Source organism: Ochlerotatus camptorhynchus, unplaced genomic scaffold (genome assembly GCF_037179485.1).
Source record: "Ochlerotatus camptorhynchus isolate MF236.1 unplaced genomic scaffold, CSIRO-AGI_Acam_v1.1 ptg000467l, whole genome shotgun sequence".
Taxonomy (NCBI): domain Eukaryota; kingdom Metazoa; phylum Arthropoda; class Insecta; order Diptera; family Culicidae; genus Ochlerotatus; species Ochlerotatus camptorhynchus.
The window spans coordinates 427676-449107 of NW_027040953.1; the positions used below are offsets into that span (position 1 = coordinate 427676).

The window sequence follows — 21432 nt, forward strand, 5'->3', positions numbered from 1 at the left end:
GAGACTTTCAACTTCGATTTTAAAGCATGCGACTACGATCGTTTGCTGGTATCGACTGGGATCTTCTACTGCAGAACAGAACAGTTATGAAAAGCTGTACGAAGTTTTATCGAGCATGTACCTTGGAAAAGGCGACCCATTACCTCAGTTTTCAGCAAACCATGGTGGACTACCGAGCTGAGACATCTCCGGAATAATCTCAGGAAATCACGCAAACGGTTCTTCTTAACAAGGACTGATAGCGACAAAGTTAACCTCCGCGAAGAGGAAACGTCGTACAAGGAACTTCTTTTCTCGTCATATAGAAACTATGTAGGGTAAACGCTCCTATAGTTGCGGTACGTTAGAAGCGTTAGGTTCCTATAGTTGTGTATGGAGACTCCATACACAACTATAGGAACCTAACGCTTCTAACGTACCGCAACTATAGGAGCGTTTCCCCTATCGGGAATTGAATCTTGTTGTGAAACAAAACCCTGCTTCTTTCTGGGATTTTGTTAGGAAACAGAAATCTTCCAGCCGGATTCCATGTAACGTTCATTACGGAACTCATGCTTGCACCAACGCTGAAGCTGCTGACCTGTTTGCGACGTTCTTCGAGAGTGTGTTCACTAATGTGTCACCTGTACTTCGACATGACAGCTTTGCCCATATTACTACACATAACATCACGCTTCCTGTTCTCCAGTTTTCTTCAGAGGAAATTCAAAAACCTCTTGAAGATGTAGAAACGAACAAAGGGCCTGGGACAGACGGCATTCCTCCACTGTTATTGAAAAAATGTTCGCCAAACACTAACATTTCCAATCGCTCGATTGTTCAACCGTTCGCTGCAGGACAGGACTTTTCCAACTGCGTGGAAAACGGCATCGATAATACCAATCCATAAATCTGGCAGCTGTAATCGCGTGGATAATTATCGTGGGGTGTCTAAACTTTGCCGCCAAAGCAAGGTTTTGGAAAAGTTGGTCCACAAGGTCTTGTATAATGCCTCTTCCTCGATTATCTCGGAGAGCCAGCACGGGTTCATGAAACTGTCTCGTGAAATTGAACAAAGAAGGCAATTAGACGCGGTGTATATTGATTTTGCTAAAGCGTTCGATACTGTACCGCACATTCTAGTCACTGATAAAATGAGGCACATAGGATTCCCCGATTGGATAACAGAGTGGCTTTTGTCGTACTTATCGAATCGAAATGCTTATGTGGTTGTTAACTCTGCACGATCCCATTCATTCAACATCATGTCTGGTGTACCGCAAGGTAGCGTTCTCGGTCCTCTAATCTTCAACATTTTTATTAACGACCTGTGCATACTACTTTCATCATTTAAACTTTCCTTTGCCCATGATCTCAAAGTGTATCGCATCATTGCCTCGTCTTTAGACTGTGACGCTTTGCAGGAGGATATAAACGTCATGCTAATCTGGTGCGGTGACAACGGCATGCGCATTAACAGCAAGAAGTGCAAGATAATATCTTTCACTCGCTGTATCGGTCAAACTCACCATCAGTACTATATGGACGCAGAGACACTCGAACGGGTAAGTTCGATCTGCGATCTGGGAGTCCCCATCGATTCAAAGCTGAGGTTTAACGATCATGTAGGGATTATATCAGCCAAAGCTTTTTCGGTATTAGGATTCATCCGTCGACACGCTTCTGACTTCACCGATGTATATGCTCTAAAAATACTCTCTCGGTGTGGTGTGCGAACCGAATCCGTTGGTGCGCAGTATCCTGGAGTACGCTGCACCAGTTTGGTCACCGTATTACGTAACACAGACTCTGACGATCGAACGTGTGCAGAAAAGGTTCGTAAGATTCGCTCTTCGTCAACTTCCTTGGAACGATCCAGAAAATCTTCCTCCCTATGTCGACCGATGCCAGCTGATTAAACTCGAACCTCTTTCTGCCAGGCGAGTCAACAAGCAACGCTTGTTTGTCTTTGACCTCATCAAAGAATACATCGATTGTCCTGCACTTCTTGAACAGATTCCACTGAATGCTCCACCCAGACGCTTCCGCCACTCGCCACTCCTAGCGGTTCCTTATCATAGGACAAACTACGGCCATAATAATCCATTCGACTCGTGTCTTCGAGCATTCAATGACGTTAGCGATGACTTCGATTTGAATTTGTCTAAACATGTGTTTAGTAATAGATTAAAGATAAGGTTTATGTTTAATTATAAGTTATTCAGTCTGTACGACTAATTTGAAGATGGTGTACATAATAAATTTTAAAAAATATAGCCAAAAAGGTGAAAAAACGTGCCTATAGTTAATTGGGATTAGCTTTCATTCGGTAGGATTTAGTGTTTCTTTGGAATTTCAAGCACTTAATGTCTATTAACTCTTTCTAATCATTTGTGTTCGACTGAACTTGCCCTGGGGTTTGAGTTTACCGGGCATCCAAAACAACAAGTGGTCCACCTGTTACGGTGACGCTTAAGCCATTTGTTTTAAAACCAATCTACGGAAAGCCCCTAGTAGACCGATTTAGGCTAGCTACAACCATATGACATTCGAGAGCAAGGAAGAAAACGCAACTTCAAAACGAAAAAGTACTCTTTTATGAGAAACATAGCTTCTAGATTAACATTTCGGTGCCTTATCGCAGCAGATCTTGGGGCACATCCTGGCGTAGCACTCCAGCTGATCGTGGAAGCACCGATTGATGCAGTACGGACTGCACAGTTCTTTGAAGCCCTGCTGAGCCGTGACGGTGCCGATGGGGATGACAAGCAGGAAGATTACTGCCGTCAGTAGTGGTAGAAGTCCAAAGATCCGGAACAGCAGAGCCATTTTGATTGGAACGTTGTTGAATGCAAATTGGAAACTGTATTCAAACTGTCCACATGACTTTGGTTTTGAGCCTGAGCCTTATCAGTAGGTTTGTGGGTTATTTAATTGATTATGGTTGGATTAAGTAAATCAGTTCCATTTGAGTCTAAATCGTCTCGGTAAATTTGCAGCTTTTCCATCGCTTTATTTTAAAATTTCAAGTTTTTTTCATATATTTGAATTAAAATGACAATCATCAAGGAAACAACCAACACAAGTCGGCTTCGGTGCAGCAGTACTCATCGCACCCTTCAGCGAGCCTACACTCGTCCAAACTGTTCCAGCACTGCAATCCACAATTGATACTACAGAGATGGTCTGCTTCGGGATTTTCCGTTGGATAAACCACTGACAGTGGTGAACCTTTAGAAAAGTTCATCACAAATGATAAGAAAATCATCATAACCGATACAATATACAGTACTCGTTCCATATTCATGCACTTGAACTGAACTGAAATCACCTTCGTACGTACGATCCCGAGAAAAATTAATTATTCGTCGGTGTAAGAAAACAAAGCGATGCTAATCGTTCTGGCCGGCCGACTGGAAGTCGCTAAACACTCTGCCAACGTGCCTTCCTACAGGGCAGAGGTACTGAGAGCTAGTGTATGGACGCTAATTAATAGCCGACTGCGACCCGTCACAGTCAGTGTGGAGGTGAGTGCATAGATGTGATGATGTTACGCAATTGCATGGCAAGTCACACCGAGATCGATAATGAGTGAGAAAGATTTCAACATTGATGGTAATGAAGTCATGTGGTTGGGACTGAGTAGTGTGATCTTTCATGAACAAAAAAACTACACGAATGCAGAATTCTAGCTAACCTTCTTCGACGCTTCTCCCTCTTGGCAATGATCGGTTGCCAGAAGGTGGTCGTCCACGCATCGCTGGAATTGCAGGGCCAGAACAAAATAGTTGCAAGGCTTGTGAAATTTGTCCACGATTAAAACAAGCGAAATACGGGCACTCACTTGGCGTTCTTCGGCTTCCGTCCCTCGATGATTTTTCGGATGTGTCTCCGCAGATAGATTCCATCGTCGTCGGAATCCGTCACGCTGACTCCGACGGCGTCGTCCTCGTCGACTTTGCAGTTGTGATCGTCGTCGTCGTCGTCGGTTCCATTGCAAGGCACTAGCGGTGTTTTGTGATGTGTCGGTGTGGTGTGCGAACCGAATCCGTCGGGGTTTAGCTGGAGGAAAAGAAAATAAAATCGGAATTCAACATTTAAAATTCAGTATATTCAGCATGAACAGCATGAGCATGAGCATGAGCATGATGGAACACAAACCCGCCGTCGTCAAACAAAAAAAAAAAAAAAAATCGGTGACAGGGTTGCTGTCATTCACTTGCTATAAAAATTTTTTTTCGGAATCATGAAATCATTAGATGATACAATAATATTTGGCACGTATAAGTAACAATAAGGGGTTGTGTTCGACTCATAAACCTGTCAATTTCGCTTTTAGAGCGTCACAATCAACAATTTTATGATTCGTGAGCGTTCACTCAAGGAACTATCTCAAAATAATGTTTTATTTCAAAGTTCGAGTGGTAGTAAAAGTCATTTAAACTGCTCGAATGAAGTGGTTAATTCATCAATGAACTTTTACAGTTACCTACCCGCTTAAAAATTAACAAAAATATTATCAGTTATGTCAGGCAAAATGGCTGCTTCCATCGCGAAAAATGAACTATACTGCTGCTCTTCGCATGTCCGTCCCATGGGGAAGATCAACAAGCCGAGAAAATCGTACTTTAAGTTTGATTCGTACCATTTCTTCTTATGTGATGAGACAACCAATCAGGCTATCTTTCCAAACTTTTTCAGAACAAAGTTATTAACTATAACCGTAGAGGTAACTTTAAGACCCGAAGGTCACGAAGAAACGTGCTCAACTTTTTGTCACAGCTCTGGTACTCTCTTCGGTCCCAAGCTAATCGATGTTCCCCTCGAAACATAGGAAAATGTACGAACCCCTCATTTTATCCATCAAACTTTCATAAAGAATTAAAGTTCAACCTCAAAAACTTATAACACAAACAGGTAGAAGAATAGTTTCTCTATGATTTTGTATAGTTTGTTCGCGAGATTGTTCTTTTATTCACGAGAAATCGGCAATTGATGTGATTGTTTACAAAAGCAATTACACCCAAATCTCATAGTTATCCGGTTATGCAGGAAAAAAGATTGAAGACGATTTGAAGATTTCCTGCAAAAAGATGATGCACAATGCAAGTAGATGCGAGAAATTGAAGAAGATTTTTCGAAGATTGATTCGCTAGTGTGAGCATCTAGAAATGAGATTTAGATGTGTCGCCCCGCTCGGAGTAACCAACGTTTTTGTGATTGTGAGTGAAATCCCACTGAATTTTGAGATGATGTCATCGGCCGTGCATTAAAATTCCGATTAGGCCCTTCGGACTATTACTTCTAGAGCAACAAGTGATAATGTATTATGTGCCGAATGTAAACAATGGCTTTAAACGTCGATTGCTCATGAATCACAACACGTCAACGCAAACAAACTACACTATTTGATAGAGAAAACTTACTGGTTGGAATAAATGAGTCTTAAACCGCGAGAAATCGACGTTTAAAACCATTGTTTACATTTCGAAGATTGGCCCATTTCACATGTTGCTCTAGACTTGACTTGACAGTTCGTTATATGTGGGTTCGTGAGATGATCTATTTGGTTTTTATGTTGATTCTAAAAGCATCGTGGTTTATGTTATGTGGATCAACCGGAAAGAAAACACTGTCTCTTTCTTCCTCATCAGTTCTTACGCGAGAAGTGTAGGTGACGTCAACAATGTGGTTACGTATGATTGATAAGGATTGAAAAAGAAGCGTGATTTCACATGCCGGACCTTTGTAGATCGAGGGTCATCTTCGATAGGCCGAAGTTGTATCCATTTATAGACCCAATTTGAGTACAGTAGACCGACATTACATCCACGTACCTGGAGGGTTTGCATGTTAAAATGGTGAGTTTAAAAAATTTCCGTTGTGTCCAACTAATATCCAAATAATATGGATATTTAGGCTTGTATGTTGGCAGTGAAATATCTTTTGAAGCTCAATTATTATGGCATAAAATGTAATTGAAGGCTGCATATTAGACCAAGGTTAAGGACATTGTACCCTACTAGAGTTCCATTTACTGATATTTTTAAGGGAAATTATTGCATTTGCACTATTTTTTTGGCCTTGTAACCGAACATCAGTTGTTTGTATATTTGATAATACTCGATAAATGTAGAAGAACAAGCGACAATTTAGTTCAAACTTAAATAACTTCGGAGTTTCCTTATCTCATCGATTTGGTATACTCAGGATAAATTAATCAAACATAATTGCTCAATCTCATGAGCGTTGTTAGAGAGGGGGGGGGGGGGGGGGGTATTCTTTACGTAGTTTTTCATCGAAAATGGTTGTAGTGTAAATATTTAATATACACTTGTCCGTACAGTGAGGTGATGTTGTTTGAATTATTAGCAGTTGGGAAATTTTAAATTTCAACATCAAGCTTTAATTTTAAATATTAAACTGCCACTCTCATAAAGAAAACCAAAAAACAGAAGAAAACGAAAACATTCTTCACGAGTTTCGTCTCAGACACAGGCACAGCATCGACGTGGACCTTCTTACCGAGACCCACCTCAAGTCCGGTGACAGCTTCCGGTTGCCGAACCACAGCATTATCCGGCTTGATCGCACCAATTCCAGGGGGTGGTGTAGCGGTCATCGTCAGGAAGGAAATCAAGTTCTGCACTCTGCCCCACATTCACACTTCTACCATCGAGGCCGTTAGTGTGGAGGTGGAATCACCATCTGGAAACATTCGGTTTATCGGTGTTTACACGGGAAAAAAATCGATCTCTGAAATGAGAAAAATGGCTCATGATTTCATGAACACAGCCTATTTTCATGTTATGAAAATACACCATGAATAATGTTCATGATATCATGAGCAACTTTTCCGTAACGCAGCATACATTCCCAAAATCATGAATCATCCAAGTTGAAATCATGAGCAAAATTCATGGGTTTAACTTTTAACCAAAAAATTCAAAAAGACTAGATTCGAACCAAGAACCTTGAGATCATTAAACCCATACCCACTAGACTATCAGAACTTGTATAAAATGGAAGACAAAAGGCTTATAAGAGATACCTATATAGTGTGGTTTATGAACACGGTTTGCCAAGTACCGTAAAACGGGGTAACATTAATAGTTTTTTAAAGTATATTCTAAATAATATTTACAGCAATGAATGTTTTTCAAATTTTATATTTTAAAAACAAGTACTGAGGATCCAAGAGTCAGTTTGTCAGTAATATGTTTAAAGGAAATTAAAGCATTTGCACTATTTTTTTTAAGTTTTGTGACCGAACTTCAGTTTTTGATTTGGGGTTACTTTGATAATGCTCGATGAATGTAGAAAAATATGGTTGAAACTCAAACAATTAAGTTCTTTGAATATGAAACTTTGAATGAGTATATAATCAGAAAACATCATAAGCAATAAGAATACCACATTGAATTTGTGATGGCTAAATCGGAAATACATTGCATAAGTGATGGTTTGAGTACTTTTTCAAACAGGCGAAAAACACGAAAAGTGTTTATTAATATGTTTATAAAATATGTAACACATACTATCTAAAAACAATATACAATATCAACGGAAATACCCTGAGCTACAATATGGAACCAATGCTTCTAATTTGGAAAAAGCGCAACGAGTAAATTTAATCTTTATATTATACTATCGAAGTAACCCGCATTATCAATGATACCCCGTTTTACGGTACGTGTAACGCTTGTAGCGGTCTTGATTTCACTGCATTATGAAATCATGAATTTCCAGGACGAAATCATGAATCATTGTTACGATTACATGTGATGGCAAGTTTTTTGATTTCATGATTTTTTATTCATGAAAATGGAATCGGATTTGTTTCCGTGTACTACCCACGCCAGTGTACCGCAATCAACGGACTAGGAATCCAATTCAAGAACGACCTGGCTGCCATCACCCGTGCTAGCTCTCGATTCATCGTTGGGGGTGACCTGAATGCTCGCCATGAAGCTTGGCAGAACTACCCGGAACGGATGTCTATTGTTCAACAACGCACAACATGGACTGTTAAGACCAGTGATGGCACGAGTACTAGAGTTTAACGTTTTTTCCTTAACATTTGATACTTTGCGCAATGACCATAGAGAAAACACACAAACACAAACTGGCAAGCTGAAAAAATGTCATGACATTTCTAAACTGTTTTCTGCAGGCGACAGAACATTTCCACACAATGAAGCAGACAAGACCAGCGGCGCGTGCGACATAAATTTATGTCATGTAGAATTTTGCTGATTTCTGGCTAATTATAGCATTTATTTGATGTTTATTGCATGAAATTATGAGATAAGAATAAATACTAACCACTCATAAGCATGGATGTTAAAATTATGAGTAAATAAGGGAGTTGATAATTTAATGTCACACACAAGCTTGCAGCTAAAATGTAAGTTCAATAAACTGTTTGAAAAATAATGGGCTACGAAATTTTTCCAAATCTCTATCTCCGCCGTTTGCTTGTAATGTAGAAATACACGACCGCCCGTGTGCTGGCTGTTTTGTTTTGCTCTGGACGATGGTTTTGCAAAAATTGTACTGTTGCCACCACTGGTTAAGACTACCACCATGTCAACTGGGTGCAGTACGGACGAATGGTGGACACCAACATCGATGAAAATTCATTGCTCGACACCCTAGATGACATCGACCGGGCGTGCGTTGGAAGGACTCTAACAGGCCATATCTGTGGCTAACGAGGCAAGCGTTCGACAAGTTCCTGTGTTGTCCAGAATCTGTACGACCGCTCCAGACCATTCTGGAAGGTAGCCAAGGTCCTGAAAACTCATCCCAAACCCATTCCACCTCTCAGAGTCGAAAATGATGACGATCGGCTTTTAATCACCCCACAGGAGAAAGCAAATGCGATCGGTGAGCATGTCGCTTCATCGCATTTGCTTGGCTCGAATATCCAAAGTCCGCTCGAAGATCAGGTTGCGCAATGCATTCAAACCCTAGATGCCTCCCCTTGGTCGTGCAGTCTCTTCTAACTGCTATCTTCAACAGATGCTTATAACTGCACTACTTTCCAAGCATCTGGAAGGTAGCAAAAATCATACCAATCCGCAAGCCCGGAAAGGATCCAACATTGCCTTCAATCTACAGACCAATCAGTCTCCTTTCAGCGCTGAGCAAATTTTTCGAGAAACTCATTCTCAATCGTTTGCTCAAGTTTGTCGAGGAAAACAACATTCTCCTACCGAAACCCTTGGGTGATGATGTGACCGGAACGGGTGATGAATAACATCCGAAGTAACAAAACTGTATCCAAGTCCACAGCCATGACCTTGCTAGACGTTGAAAAGGCGCTTGACAATGTTTGATATGACGGACTTGTGTACAAGCTTTGTTACTACAACTTCCCATTACATCTGGTTAAATTCATCCGTAACTACCTCCAGCAAAGGTCGTTTAAGGTACCGTTGAACGGTTGTCTTTCAAACACGTTTTCCATTCCAGCAGGAGTCCGGCAAGCTGGCTGTTGAGCCCGTTGCTTTACAGGATCTACACTCCCGACATTCCTCCCCTCGGAGACGGTTGCGTGTTTTTCCTGTTCGCAGATGATACCGCAATAGCCGTCAAAGGAAGGATGCCTCGCGAAAAAACAAACAAGCTCCAACGATGTCTTGACGCCTTTGCTGATTATGTCACCACGTGGAAAATCAAAATCAATGCCTCCAAAATTCAAGCGATCATGTTCCTCCATCGGCAATCGCCCAAACTGAAACCGGCTCCATCTTGTAATGTAATCATGGATGGCACAAGGGTTGAGTGGTCTGCCGAAGTAACCTATCTCGGGATGTTGTTTGACGAAAAACTCCTCTTCCTTTCGCATGTAAAGAAAACAGTAGTCAAGTGTTCTGCCTTGGTTAGGTGTCTGTATCCGCTGATTTGCCGCAGATCCCGCCTCTCAAGGGTGAACAAACTGGCTGTCTACAAATAAATTATAGCACCTGCGATCCTCTACGCAGTTCCGGTTTGGGAATAATGTGCACAAACTCATAGGAACAAAATTCAGGTCGCTCAGAATAGAGTGCTGAGGATGGTACTTGATCGTCCTTTCGATACAAGAATTTCCTATCTCCATCTAGAGGCGAACGTTCCTAAATTAGATTTCAAAATTGGTGACATTAAGACTAGGTTTGTGCAGAAATTAAACACATCAGAACATGCTTTAATAAGCAATTTGTGTATAGTAAGTTATATAGTAGTTATAGGTTAGTTGTAGATGTAAATAGTAGTTTTAAGTAGTCTCCTTTTTCCAATTTAAAACAAACCAATCCCACCAAGGTTGTCATTCTCTTGAACAGGCCTGATAGGACTAGAAACTGTAATTAATAATAAATGAAATTTCAAAAGAACTATAGTTGAAAAGACGCATCTGTGTCACTTGATAAGTAATACATGTAAATCACACAAATACAAGAAATAAAGATCAATAAAGTAAAGAAAAGACATAAACGTGATTGATGTCTTTCCTTTATACACATTTCATTTCCGCACCGCTATCATCTCCAAGAACATCGAGGACAAATTTTCACAGCATTGTTCTAAACTGGCTTCCAAGTTTTCAACCATCGGTCCTTTTCAGGACCACACATGACTGATAATAGAGTTAACTAAAGAGTATGAGCTTGTATCTAAGACATATCGTCCAGGATTGGCTTGAACTACATGGACATCGACAGAGCACCTCAAAAACAGAACTCTCAAATTGCTCTCATATGGAACTTTTTCACTCATAACGAGTTAAGAAATCAATTTAATATATAATATATTTTCGTTATTTCTCTGAAAACCGTTTCGTAAAAATGAATGTCGTACATGCAACACATCTTTCATAAATGGTACGAAACATTCGTTTTTCCTGTCATCTGGCGCAATGTCAATATTACGCCTTATTCGTATAATATACAAATACATCTTCGTACAATCAAACCAACAACTGCGCTTATTGTCTCCTAAAGTGCTGATTGTGTGTTGGGGATGGGACATTTTTTTTAGAAATATTGTCGGTTTGACCAATACATGCAAGCTACAACAATAAATCAAATTACTCGTCGCAGTGCAAAGCGAAATCGAATTACCGTTCCATGAGTGCTTCTTATTAGCCTTTAGCTTTACCATTTCTCATAGCTCACATAGAGCGATGGATAAAGCACAGATCTGTCGATCGCAAGGTTCATGAGTCGAGCCCGGTCTGAAGCCTATTTTTATTTTTTTGTCATATTTATTCCTTCCAACGATAAAGTTATTTTTACCCATCCTCACTAACACACTCCACATTTTCCGGTTTCCACAACTAACACTTGTGGCCCGCTGGTTGGGTGTAGCGATATCGAGTGTGGCAGTTCTAACGACACTACTTCATACAATGTACAAATCCATTTCGTTGCAGAAAACAACGAATAAATTCGTAGAACAAACGAGTAATTTCGTTGCATAAACGAAATTTTATTTTCAGTGTAGAGGAAATGGCTCCAATGATGGCCCATGGATCTAAGGTTGGGTCCATCGCTAAAAATCTGCTGTTTATCAAATTTATCTAGAGGATATGACACATTGGGACGGAACTAATGGATATTTTTGGTCGCTATAGAAATTTAGTCGATTGCTGAATTTATGTATGGGCCCAAATTAGGGGCATTTAGGCCGACATTACATCCATTTCCCCTACTATACTTTTGCTGTGACATCAAAACTACTTTTTCGTAATCCCACGTCAAATCTACGGTCGTGTCTTGGATACAACCTCTTACTTTTTATTATTATTTTGTCCTTACGATATCTGTTTTAAATATAGGTGGGTTCATGCAATCCCGAAATTGTTCAAAATTTTAGCCAAATCGGTCCTCATTCACCTGTTTGAAGCTATTTTTTCCGAGTTGGAGTTTAGAACGTATAAAGAAATAACGTTTTTTAAGTTTCACTATGTGGCGTTGAAAACGTCCCAAAACCATTACCATACTAGTAAATTATATGTTCAACAACTCTGCCCAAGACCGGAAGACGATCCGAGTTGATCGTGCAAAGTTATTAGCTTTTTATTGAAGCGATGACTGACTGATTTTTTTTTTTTAAACAATGTTTCAATAAAATGCCAATAACTTTTCAGGATTAATTCAGATCATCTTCCGGTCTTGGATAAAGTCGTTGAACATGTAATTTACTATTATGGTATTAGACATTCCTTTATTTAACGTCGGTTTCTGTTCCGCAATCTAATGCCAATCACCGACGGAAATCGATTGCCATCCATTGGCGGCAACCGAATGTGCAGGAAGGCAGCTTCCACACCTGCGTAGGATATCGCACCCCCATTCAACACACATGGGCCGGGACCAACAGCTGTCAGTGTTTGTTGTTATCATTTACCACGCAAGAAGTATCGCTTCAACCCCAGTGTGGATGAATTGCATTTGTTTTGAAAATCTTCGCTGTTACGTACGAGCGAAATGAACAAATGAGTTCATTATACATCAACGAATACGTGTTTGTTGATATTCTCCAGTGCTTGATTATCCAACCCAGAATTGTCAAAATCAGAAATGATCCTCAAAAGCAAAATAATCAAATTAATTTTGGACAAAATGATTCTTTTGAATATTGCCGACTCTGGAGCATAAAACCGGGATTTAATCTAAGATTGCAAATTCTCATTTCATCTAAAATAATGTTTTTCAGAATAATAAAACCAAAAGATGGTATAATGGCATGTTTTACTTGTAACTTACAAGAATAGGTTACAAAGTATGCGTTTGAAACACAAAACCTGTAAATTTTGCTTTCTATGAGTCACAATCAGCGATTTGCTGATCGCTGAGTGAGTGAGTGTGTGAAAAATCGCTGATTGTGACTCACATGAAGTGAAATAAACAGGTTTAATATGTCAAACACATTTCTTGCAACCTCTGCTTGTATCCTACCCAGGCATGGAAAATCATTTGCATTCATTTTGTGCATTCATTTACATTCATTTGCCCCTAACTTTTTTCATCAACAGAATTCCTTAAAATAATGTATGAAACTTTTGTAGGTTTTGATATTACCTACAACTTTTGTTAACAACTCAAATCCTTATCTCTTAAGTATGACGAACCATAGTGAACAGAAGCCACTACTGTTTTTCAGTGAATGTATTTTACATTCACTGAAAACAGTAACAAGTTCTGCCCGCTCTAATTCGTGATGCGTAAGAGATACAGATTTGAGTTATGAGCAAAAGTTGTAGCTAATAACAAAATCTACTAAAGCTCTGAACAACATTTTGCGGAATGCTTGTAAGTTTTGGCTAGCTCAGCACTACTCTTATCTCGGGCCGACTGCCCACGTACTCCAAGCAGACTCGTCGGGGGACAAAGTGGACCTATCACCAAACAAACAATCACGATTTGAACAGGCTTGACATGCACCTAAGGCTCGAGTTTTAGAAATTATAAGACGCACACAAGTTCATTTAACAGTTTTTTTTTATTCATGGATACATGGGGTGGTAGGCGGGGAGGGGGGGTAATGGGAGGGGATAGAGGAAAAGGGAAACGTTGCGGCCGTTCAGCTCCGGTTGGGGCCCATGCGGTGGAGAGAGAGAGAGAGTTGCATTGTCGACATACCTTTGCTGAAGATGCTCACGGAAGGGGGAGAGGCACATCAGTACCAAACACTGGAAAGCGGGGGCGAACCCTCCGGACCTTACCAGGCTGATACCTCCATAACGTCCGCTTCTCCGCTCAGCAGCCGTGTGTAGCCGACCGAAATAACTTGGGGCCTCGGCGACTACCTGCACCTGGGATGGGTATATTGTCCGGTGGTTGGGGTTCCTTCTTGGGTTCCTTAAGGGTTGATTCTTGGCGGTTCCTCTACACCGGTTCCTATTTCCACAACCCACGTGGTTTGACAGCGGCGTTTCGTGGCAGCTCCTTGAAGCGGATCCTTCTCCCGGCTACGGTTTTTTTTTTCTTTTTTAGGCCTGATCCAGTAGTACGCCGTTCCTTCGAGATTCCCTGCACAAAACTTAACGGGATCTTCCTAATCCTGGAGCTAGGATAGGAAACGGCTTCTAATGATACTGGTCCGTGATAAAAAGGTATCTCCGAACACTCACTCGCGAACTTTTTACGTGAACGCACTATCTACGATCCGTAGTATTTCGGATTAGAATCCGTAATTATAACCGCGTGCAAGTACGGTATCACTGTATCACCTCTATTTAAGATGGCTCCAACTATATCAAAAAATTCCATAAGTTGCCGCGACGAACTTATTACACGTCCAACTTCCGTGATGGTCCCGTACATTCTCCCTCATCGGTCATCTCCAATTTTCCTTCTCCTTCATCCACTCCTTTTCCAACTCTCTCACTTCTCTTTCTCATCTCTTTCGCCGGTTGTCTTCCGGAAATGGGAAAACATACCCATTTCGCTCCATCAGGGATGTAAACGGTGCACGTGATTTGTGCACGGTGAGTCAGTTAGTTGTTTTTTTGGTTGTATTATTTTAGTGCGGAACTTTGCCGTCTTTTTTCTCATTTACATTATAATCATTGAACAAATGACGCAAGCGCGATTTATATTGGTTCAATGGTATCTTTTTTTAATTTCTTTTAAACATCATATAGCTGCATACGACGCTTTACATATATTAAGTATGGGGCTGGGTGACTATTTATATAGGTAATAAATTTTAGGTTAAACATAAATTAACAAATGTAGTTTTAAGATATAGTAAATAAAAAATTTATATAATGCTAAACACAGATATTTACGTATGAGTGAGCCTTCCTATAGCAATTAAATTTAATAAACAAGCCTCCTATAAATTTAATTATATTAAGGACAAAAGCTGTACAAAGCCAATTGTTCTCGGTGATTGACCGGTAACATGCTGTTTATGAAAAAAGTTAAAGGCAAATGAATGTAAATGATTTTCCATGCCTGATCCTACCAATTCAAAATATGATCATGGCATCTAATTATTCCATAATTAAAAAAAAAAAAACATTGTTTTAGTTGAAATGAGTATTTGCAACCTTGATTTTATCATCAGTTCAGCTTGAGGCAATAATTTGCCATCGGTTTGTGTGCAAAACTAACACGACACGTCCAGCGCTATATTTGAGTAAAATAAAAATAATCATTTTGCATTTGATCCTCAAAAGCATCTTCACCAGTATGAAGACGAATATTAATATCGAAAACAACACAGGCGATAATGAACATCCAGCTACACTGAAAATAAAATTTCGTATATACAACAAAATCGCTCGTTTGTTCTACGAAATCATTCGTTGTTTTCTGTAACGAAATTGATTTGTACATTGTATAAAGCTAGTTTCGTTAGAACTGTCACACTCACTATCGCTACACCCAAACAGCGGGCCACAAGTGTTGGTCGTGGAAATCAAAAAATGTGGAGTGTGTTAGTGAGGATGGGTAAAAATAACTTCATCATTGGAAGGAAAAACATAACAAAAAAATAAAAATAGCCTTCAGACCGGGCTCAAATCATGAACCTTGCGATCGTCAGATCTGTGCTTTATCCATCGCTCTCTGTGCTACGATAAATAGTAAAGCTAAAGGCAAAAAAGAAGCACTCATGAAACGGTAATTCGATTTCGTTTGCTTTTTTCTGCTGCTTGCATATATTTTCTTCTCTGACATAAAACCACCGCGACCAGTAATTTTATTTATTGTGGTAGCTTGCATGTATTGGTCAAACCGACAATATTTCAAGAAAAAAAGTATCCCATCTCCAACATACAATCAGCACTTTAGGAGCCAAGAAGCGCAGTTGTTGGTTTGATTTTACGAATTTGAATTTGTATATTATACGAATAAGGCGTAATATCAGCATTGCGCCGGATGAAAGAAATAACGAAAATACATTTTCAGTGCACGAATGAAGAAAAACAAATGTTGACTTCGATAGTCAGAGGTTGCCTGGATCAAGAGAATGTTGTTATGTCAAAATTCAGATTCATGCAGGTAGTTGGTCTATCTTTATTTTCAGCTATGTTGAGTGTAGAAGGAATGATTTTTATCAGCACTGACAGCTGTACTTTCTGTCTTCCAGAGATGTTTATACCTTAGAAAAATCCCACCGACCTAGGCTGGGATGGAACCCAGACCCATTAGAGTGAGAAAGCAGCCACGCTTACCACTACACCACCGGCGCCGGCTATTATGGTATTGGGTGTGGTGATGTTTGGGACGTTTTCAATGCCACCTGGTGTTGAAAATGGTGTTTCTTGATACATTTTAAACTCCATCTCGGAAAAATAGCTTCAAACAGGTAAATGTGGACCGATTTCACTTAAATTTTGACCATACGCTCAGGGTTGCATATAAACTGTAACCAACGGGTTCCAATTGTGATGAGCCCAAAAATAATAATAAACACTGTTTTTTGTTGTCTCCATCATTTTTTTTCAAATACATGGATACCTCGTTCACCTAACACAGGCGAGTGTTATCGTCGTCCGAGTATGAGGTGCGTTTCCAATGCTAACCATGTACACGGATAAAAATAGCCTTATACCAACCGGTGGAAACTAACGATTTTAAATTGGCTCACTACTTGACTAGCCTATAGGTCCCAAGCAAACGATTAACGTACCCCATTCTAGTCGAAATTCTAGTTCTACACTAGGTTTGTTTTGATTCGCTATGAAAGTTTGACAGATAAAATGAGGGGTTCGTGGATTTTCCTATGTTTCGAGGGTTGCATTGATTAGCTTGGGACCGAAGATAGTACCAGAGCTGAGCCAAAAAGTTAAACACGTTTCTTCGGGACCTCCCAAGCAACAATTTTTGTTTTATTGAAGTTTTATAGCAGTCGATATAACCAAATTATTAAACCTTCACTGACGACCACATTGCTTTAACAACCTCCTGACAACCGCTATAGAGCCATGTCATGGCCAATTGGCCCAGTTTTAATGTAATCATTAAAACTTGATATGCGAACTACCTTAGGAGCATAGGTTTTATGTCAGTTTTATCACAGTAGCTACTAGTCTCTATGCTTATACCACAAATGAAGGGACAGACGGAGTGGCTCGAAAACTTTGTTGACGAATCTGCTAATGTAATTTTTCAGTGTACCACATGGCAACACTACTGCTGGATTGTACTAGCATTTTCACCAAATGTACTAGAATGTTTTGATTCTATCTCTTTCACTCTACTCAAAACTGAAATGCATAAAAAAATGACAAAATGGTACACTTTTTGCACACTGTCAACGATCATTGCACACAAAATCAACTTTGTTCAAATCATAACAAAAATACTAGCCCATCTGGTGACTGCACAAGCTTCTAAAAAAATCTATTGGAGCAAACCACATTATTTTAATTGATTTCTTCGTCAATTAGTCGTCTGTCATTTCGTTTGTGTTTATACCCTGTGGCAAATTTATATTGCTGATTATTCATAAAATGTATAAGTCAATTAATAAGCAGACGCCTTGCAAAAAGTTAATGAAGATCATGTGTCAAATGAAATGTATAAGCGGTCACACATCCCTTTTATGTATTCTTATAGGACCTATGCGGTTTGTCTTATGGAATGTATAAAGCTGATGTTTTGGCAAAAATGCATAAGTGAAACACATGAATAAAATAATTGATTTTCGTTTCGTGTAGCAGATCGCGGAATATTCAGGTCTCACGCTCACCCTCACGTCGTTAGGTTACCGTCCATGAACGTGAGAGTGGTTCAAATATATACAACAGTGAGCAGTGAACAGTGGGAAAATCATATCAAATTATTATTTAATATGTAAAGTTTAGCATGCCACTATCAATAAGAAAATCAACCCATACTAACACCCCAAACTAAATAAATAGGTGGTGGATGCCACATTTAAGTATTTACTATTAATTTCGATTAGAAATTCTAGATGGAGCTACTACCATACGGTCCCACCATCCTGTACCCAAACCATCCCTACGTGGATGAATTTACCTCCACCCTCTCAACGGCGATCATCGTGTCGCTATTCATCACCACGACAGCGATGTCCATCTTCTCACTCTCCATCATCTCGGCAGCGATCGGTGTATTGCTCGTAAAGTCAGTCAGGAACCTGCAAAGGCGTTCACCCGATGACTGCCGCACCAAAGCTAGCCAACAAATATTATTTAAATCTAGATAGGGCGTAGCAACTTTTGCAAACAATGACTTCTATCGATGATTTCTAGAAATTTAAGGCACGTCCACGCAGACCAACCTAACCATCGGATTGGGGAAGTCTTTCCCTACCCGATGAGGATGTTAGTTTGCGTAGGCGACCCTTAAATTTCTAGAAATTATCAAGAGAAGTCATTGTTTACAAAAGCTGATAGGCCATAATTTCAGCTCTATCTAGAAATGTGCACACGTTCATTAAATTTTGCTATAGTAAATGTAGTATTTGATTTTGCTTCCTTGATACATTTTGCTGAACTTCCATATTCGGCGTTCGTAAATTTAAAGAAGAAGTCCAACCAAATGGTTGTGAGGTTCTTCACGTACGGGTAGTGTCAATTTCTCGATTGTTTCCTCTAGATTTGCCCTGAGAAGCGAATTTTCTGGTAGTGTTAGAGCCATTTCTGTAAGGCCGATATAGAGTCTCGTTACAAGATCAAGTTGAATTATGGCGAAGGGGGAGAGTCATGGTTTGGCCTCTCTGAGTGCGTATAAAATAAGAACAATACGATCTGTTGGTATTAAATTTGGGGGTTTTAGAACAATTTCAAGGGTGATATCATGGTGAACTCGATTAGCCTAACAAGCTACAATAAGTCACTGAAAAAGTTTTTTTTTGTCGAGTAACACCATGTAATTTAGTGACTTTTTCTTTCAGTGTATTTTTCTCTAAAAAATCATTTAATTTCTTACAACTTCTTTTCAGCTGTCATTTTGAACAGTCGTATTCTAGTTATGATTTTTTGAAAAAAAGAATTATCCATTTCTGCAAACGCCTTTTTAGAAAGTTACTCTTGAGAAGAAAAATCGCATTTAAATGAAAATTGCAACCTTGGGTAGTAGTCAACATATGAGAAAAGTTTCATTCGAATCGGAAACAATCATGTCCAACCGGTTTGCATTTCTTCTGGAAATACTCTATCGAATTTCTCAAAGTGGGTCGCAATAAAAAAAAAAAAAAAGTTGAGATCCGCTGATCTATGAAGTTCCTCGAAATTCTACATAGCTCCCTGAGCTTTTACGAAGTTTTTTATAGCTTCTACGAAGTTCTCTATAAGTAAATGATTTTCTCTTCATTTCTACAAATAACCCATGACTTTTTTATAGACTAAGTTTTATAAATCAGAAATATAGCAGTGAAGAATTAAGCACTTAACCAGTAGGTTACAGTTTGTACAGCTTCTCATCTGTTATCTGTCTGCGTGCGTCTTCTCATTGAGCAAATCAATCCAGATCGCCTTCAACACTCACCTTAACCATCGTTCCGATCTGTCGGCTTTCGGGCCTACTTTCGAGCAGGCAGTCACTTTCGCGGTCCATGATGTTGGTATTTTCCGGCTTGGCCAGCGGAGGCAGCGATGCTAGATGCGGTATCGGTCGGCGCGGTGTTGGTCCCAGTAGGCGTTCATGCATCTCATGAAGGTATGGGCAACGTATCATACCGTGCTGAACGACGCGGAGGAAGAAGTTCGTACGAACCTAGTGGCAGCAGTCGGTCCTGGTGGCAGTGCTGCAAGAGGGTGAAACAAAATTCCACGCGTTAGTAATGGAAACCATGTGGAAAAATTGGAGATTTTACGGAACATGACAGCTTTTTCGAACGAACGAATCGCCTTGTCAATGGCTAGTGACAAGGACACATGGCGGGAGTCAACGGCCCCGACTAAGGGAAAAAAAAACCCATTGGAAACGTCTTATTCTTTTTATGTGTCTAAAAATAACCTACCCCGGAAAGAGGGACTTCTTGGAAGCCTCGACGGAGAAGAAGAAAATTTGCCAGCACAAATGTCGATAACCGGAAATTTTCTCCTGAAAATCAAACAAAGCAAAAAGCAGCCAAAAGTGGAATCATCGTTGCAGTGGAAGAATCGAATCGCTGTTTGTATCACGTTTCATTGCTCTTTAATTTATGTTGTTTTTGTATATCGACGTCGCATTGTCGTCTTCACTTGTGGCGTTTTCATTCTCCATTTGCCATAGCGTTCTGAAACTAAGTGGGGAAATGTATTGAATGCAAGCTGTTGTTTTTCCCGCCTCGCCACAGAAGTTGAAAGTAGGTCAATCTGGTTCAAGTGGTGTAGTTCTCGGTCATGGGTGGAGTCAGGGGATTTGAAGTCTCTTTGTACAAAATCTGAGGCATTTTGGAGTCAAATGTCTGATAGGGATGCAATTCGTTTGAGATAGTTTACAAACAACCTGTAACTTCCCGTAAATATCAATTTAAAGAACGTTAGATTCGTTTCCCCCTGGGTCCCAAAACACAATTTCCCGTCGTAGGAAGTGCTGCACCTCATTCTCGTCCCATCCATTCCCATTCGTTCACCTGTATCTCCCAAAAGCCATCAACTCCCACCTTTCCGGTCAAATTAATAAATGTATGCACGCCACACGGGACAACGAAAGGGTTCGCCTATCCTTCAGTTCCCAACCCCCCTGAACGCCAACCTACGACGACCACCACCCATATTTGCCTGTCTCTGTCTGTGTGGTGTACGAACAGCACAGTGGCGTTTATATTTATGGATCATAGAACCACTAATGGTTCCTCCGACCCATCCACCACCGGAATAAAAATGCGACAATCCCTCCGGGTATGTTTCATTATCATTTGCATACCCACCGACTGCTCGTCGGCTGTTGAGTCGACAATAATATGGCTGGGAGTACAGGACACAGGCACGGGATAAAGGCAAGCCTAGCCCACCACGGATCGCTCGTTCCCGTCCCTAGTTGAACTGACACCCACCACGACGACGGCTACGATGATGGCAACTTTCGCCTTCGTAATCATACGCTAGGATAATAGCGTACATACTGCTGCTCCTGCTGCTATTGGTGTCCTTTTTGTGCAGTGCTGGCGAAAAGATATTAAAGGAAATTAGCTTCTGATGACTATCAGCATTTCAGTCTGAGTCCTGTAATATCGTGATGAGTGGGAGGAAATCAAATGCATACGCTCCTCGTGACTGGATAGATGTACAGTACAATCTCCCCTTCCGGCGGAGGTCATTGACGGGAATTGATCCGGATGACTTGGTTGTACACGAATGCTTGTTCTTTTTCTTCTTGACTGTTACGTCCCTAGTAGAATTGCTCTCAACTTAGTCTCAACTCAACGTAGTAGGGAAGTAGAGACAAATTTATGCCCGAACATATCATCGACCGAACAGAGAATCGAACTCACCGTCCCCAGTATGGTATGCCGTGCCATAACTGACTTGATTATCGAGAAGTCCTTGTGCGGTATCTA

At 40.3% G+C, this 21432-nt stretch overlaps 1 protein-coding gene across 4 annotated transcripts in view; it reads right to left on the minus strand.

Moving 5' to 3' along the window:
* OtopLa (Otopetrin-like a) overlaps positions 1-21432 on the minus strand; it is a 131141-nt gene that overhangs the window by 86518 nt on the left and 23191 nt on the right. For 2 of the 4 annotated variants that reach the window (XM_065235233.1, XM_065235231.1), the window contains exons 2-4: positions 19434-19692; positions 3824-4041; positions 3677-3739 (exon numbers count right to left, since the gene is read on the minus strand). In XM_065235233.1, the coding sequence (XP_065091305.1) occupies positions 3677-3739; positions 3824-4041; positions 19434-19622 (470 nt within the window). In that variant the 5' untranslated portion in view covers positions 19623-19692. The remainder of the gene's footprint in view (positions 1-3676; positions 3740-3823; positions 4042-19433; positions 19693-21432) is intronic. The other 2 variants (XM_065235234.1, XM_065235232.1) reach the window with 1 other exon arrangement.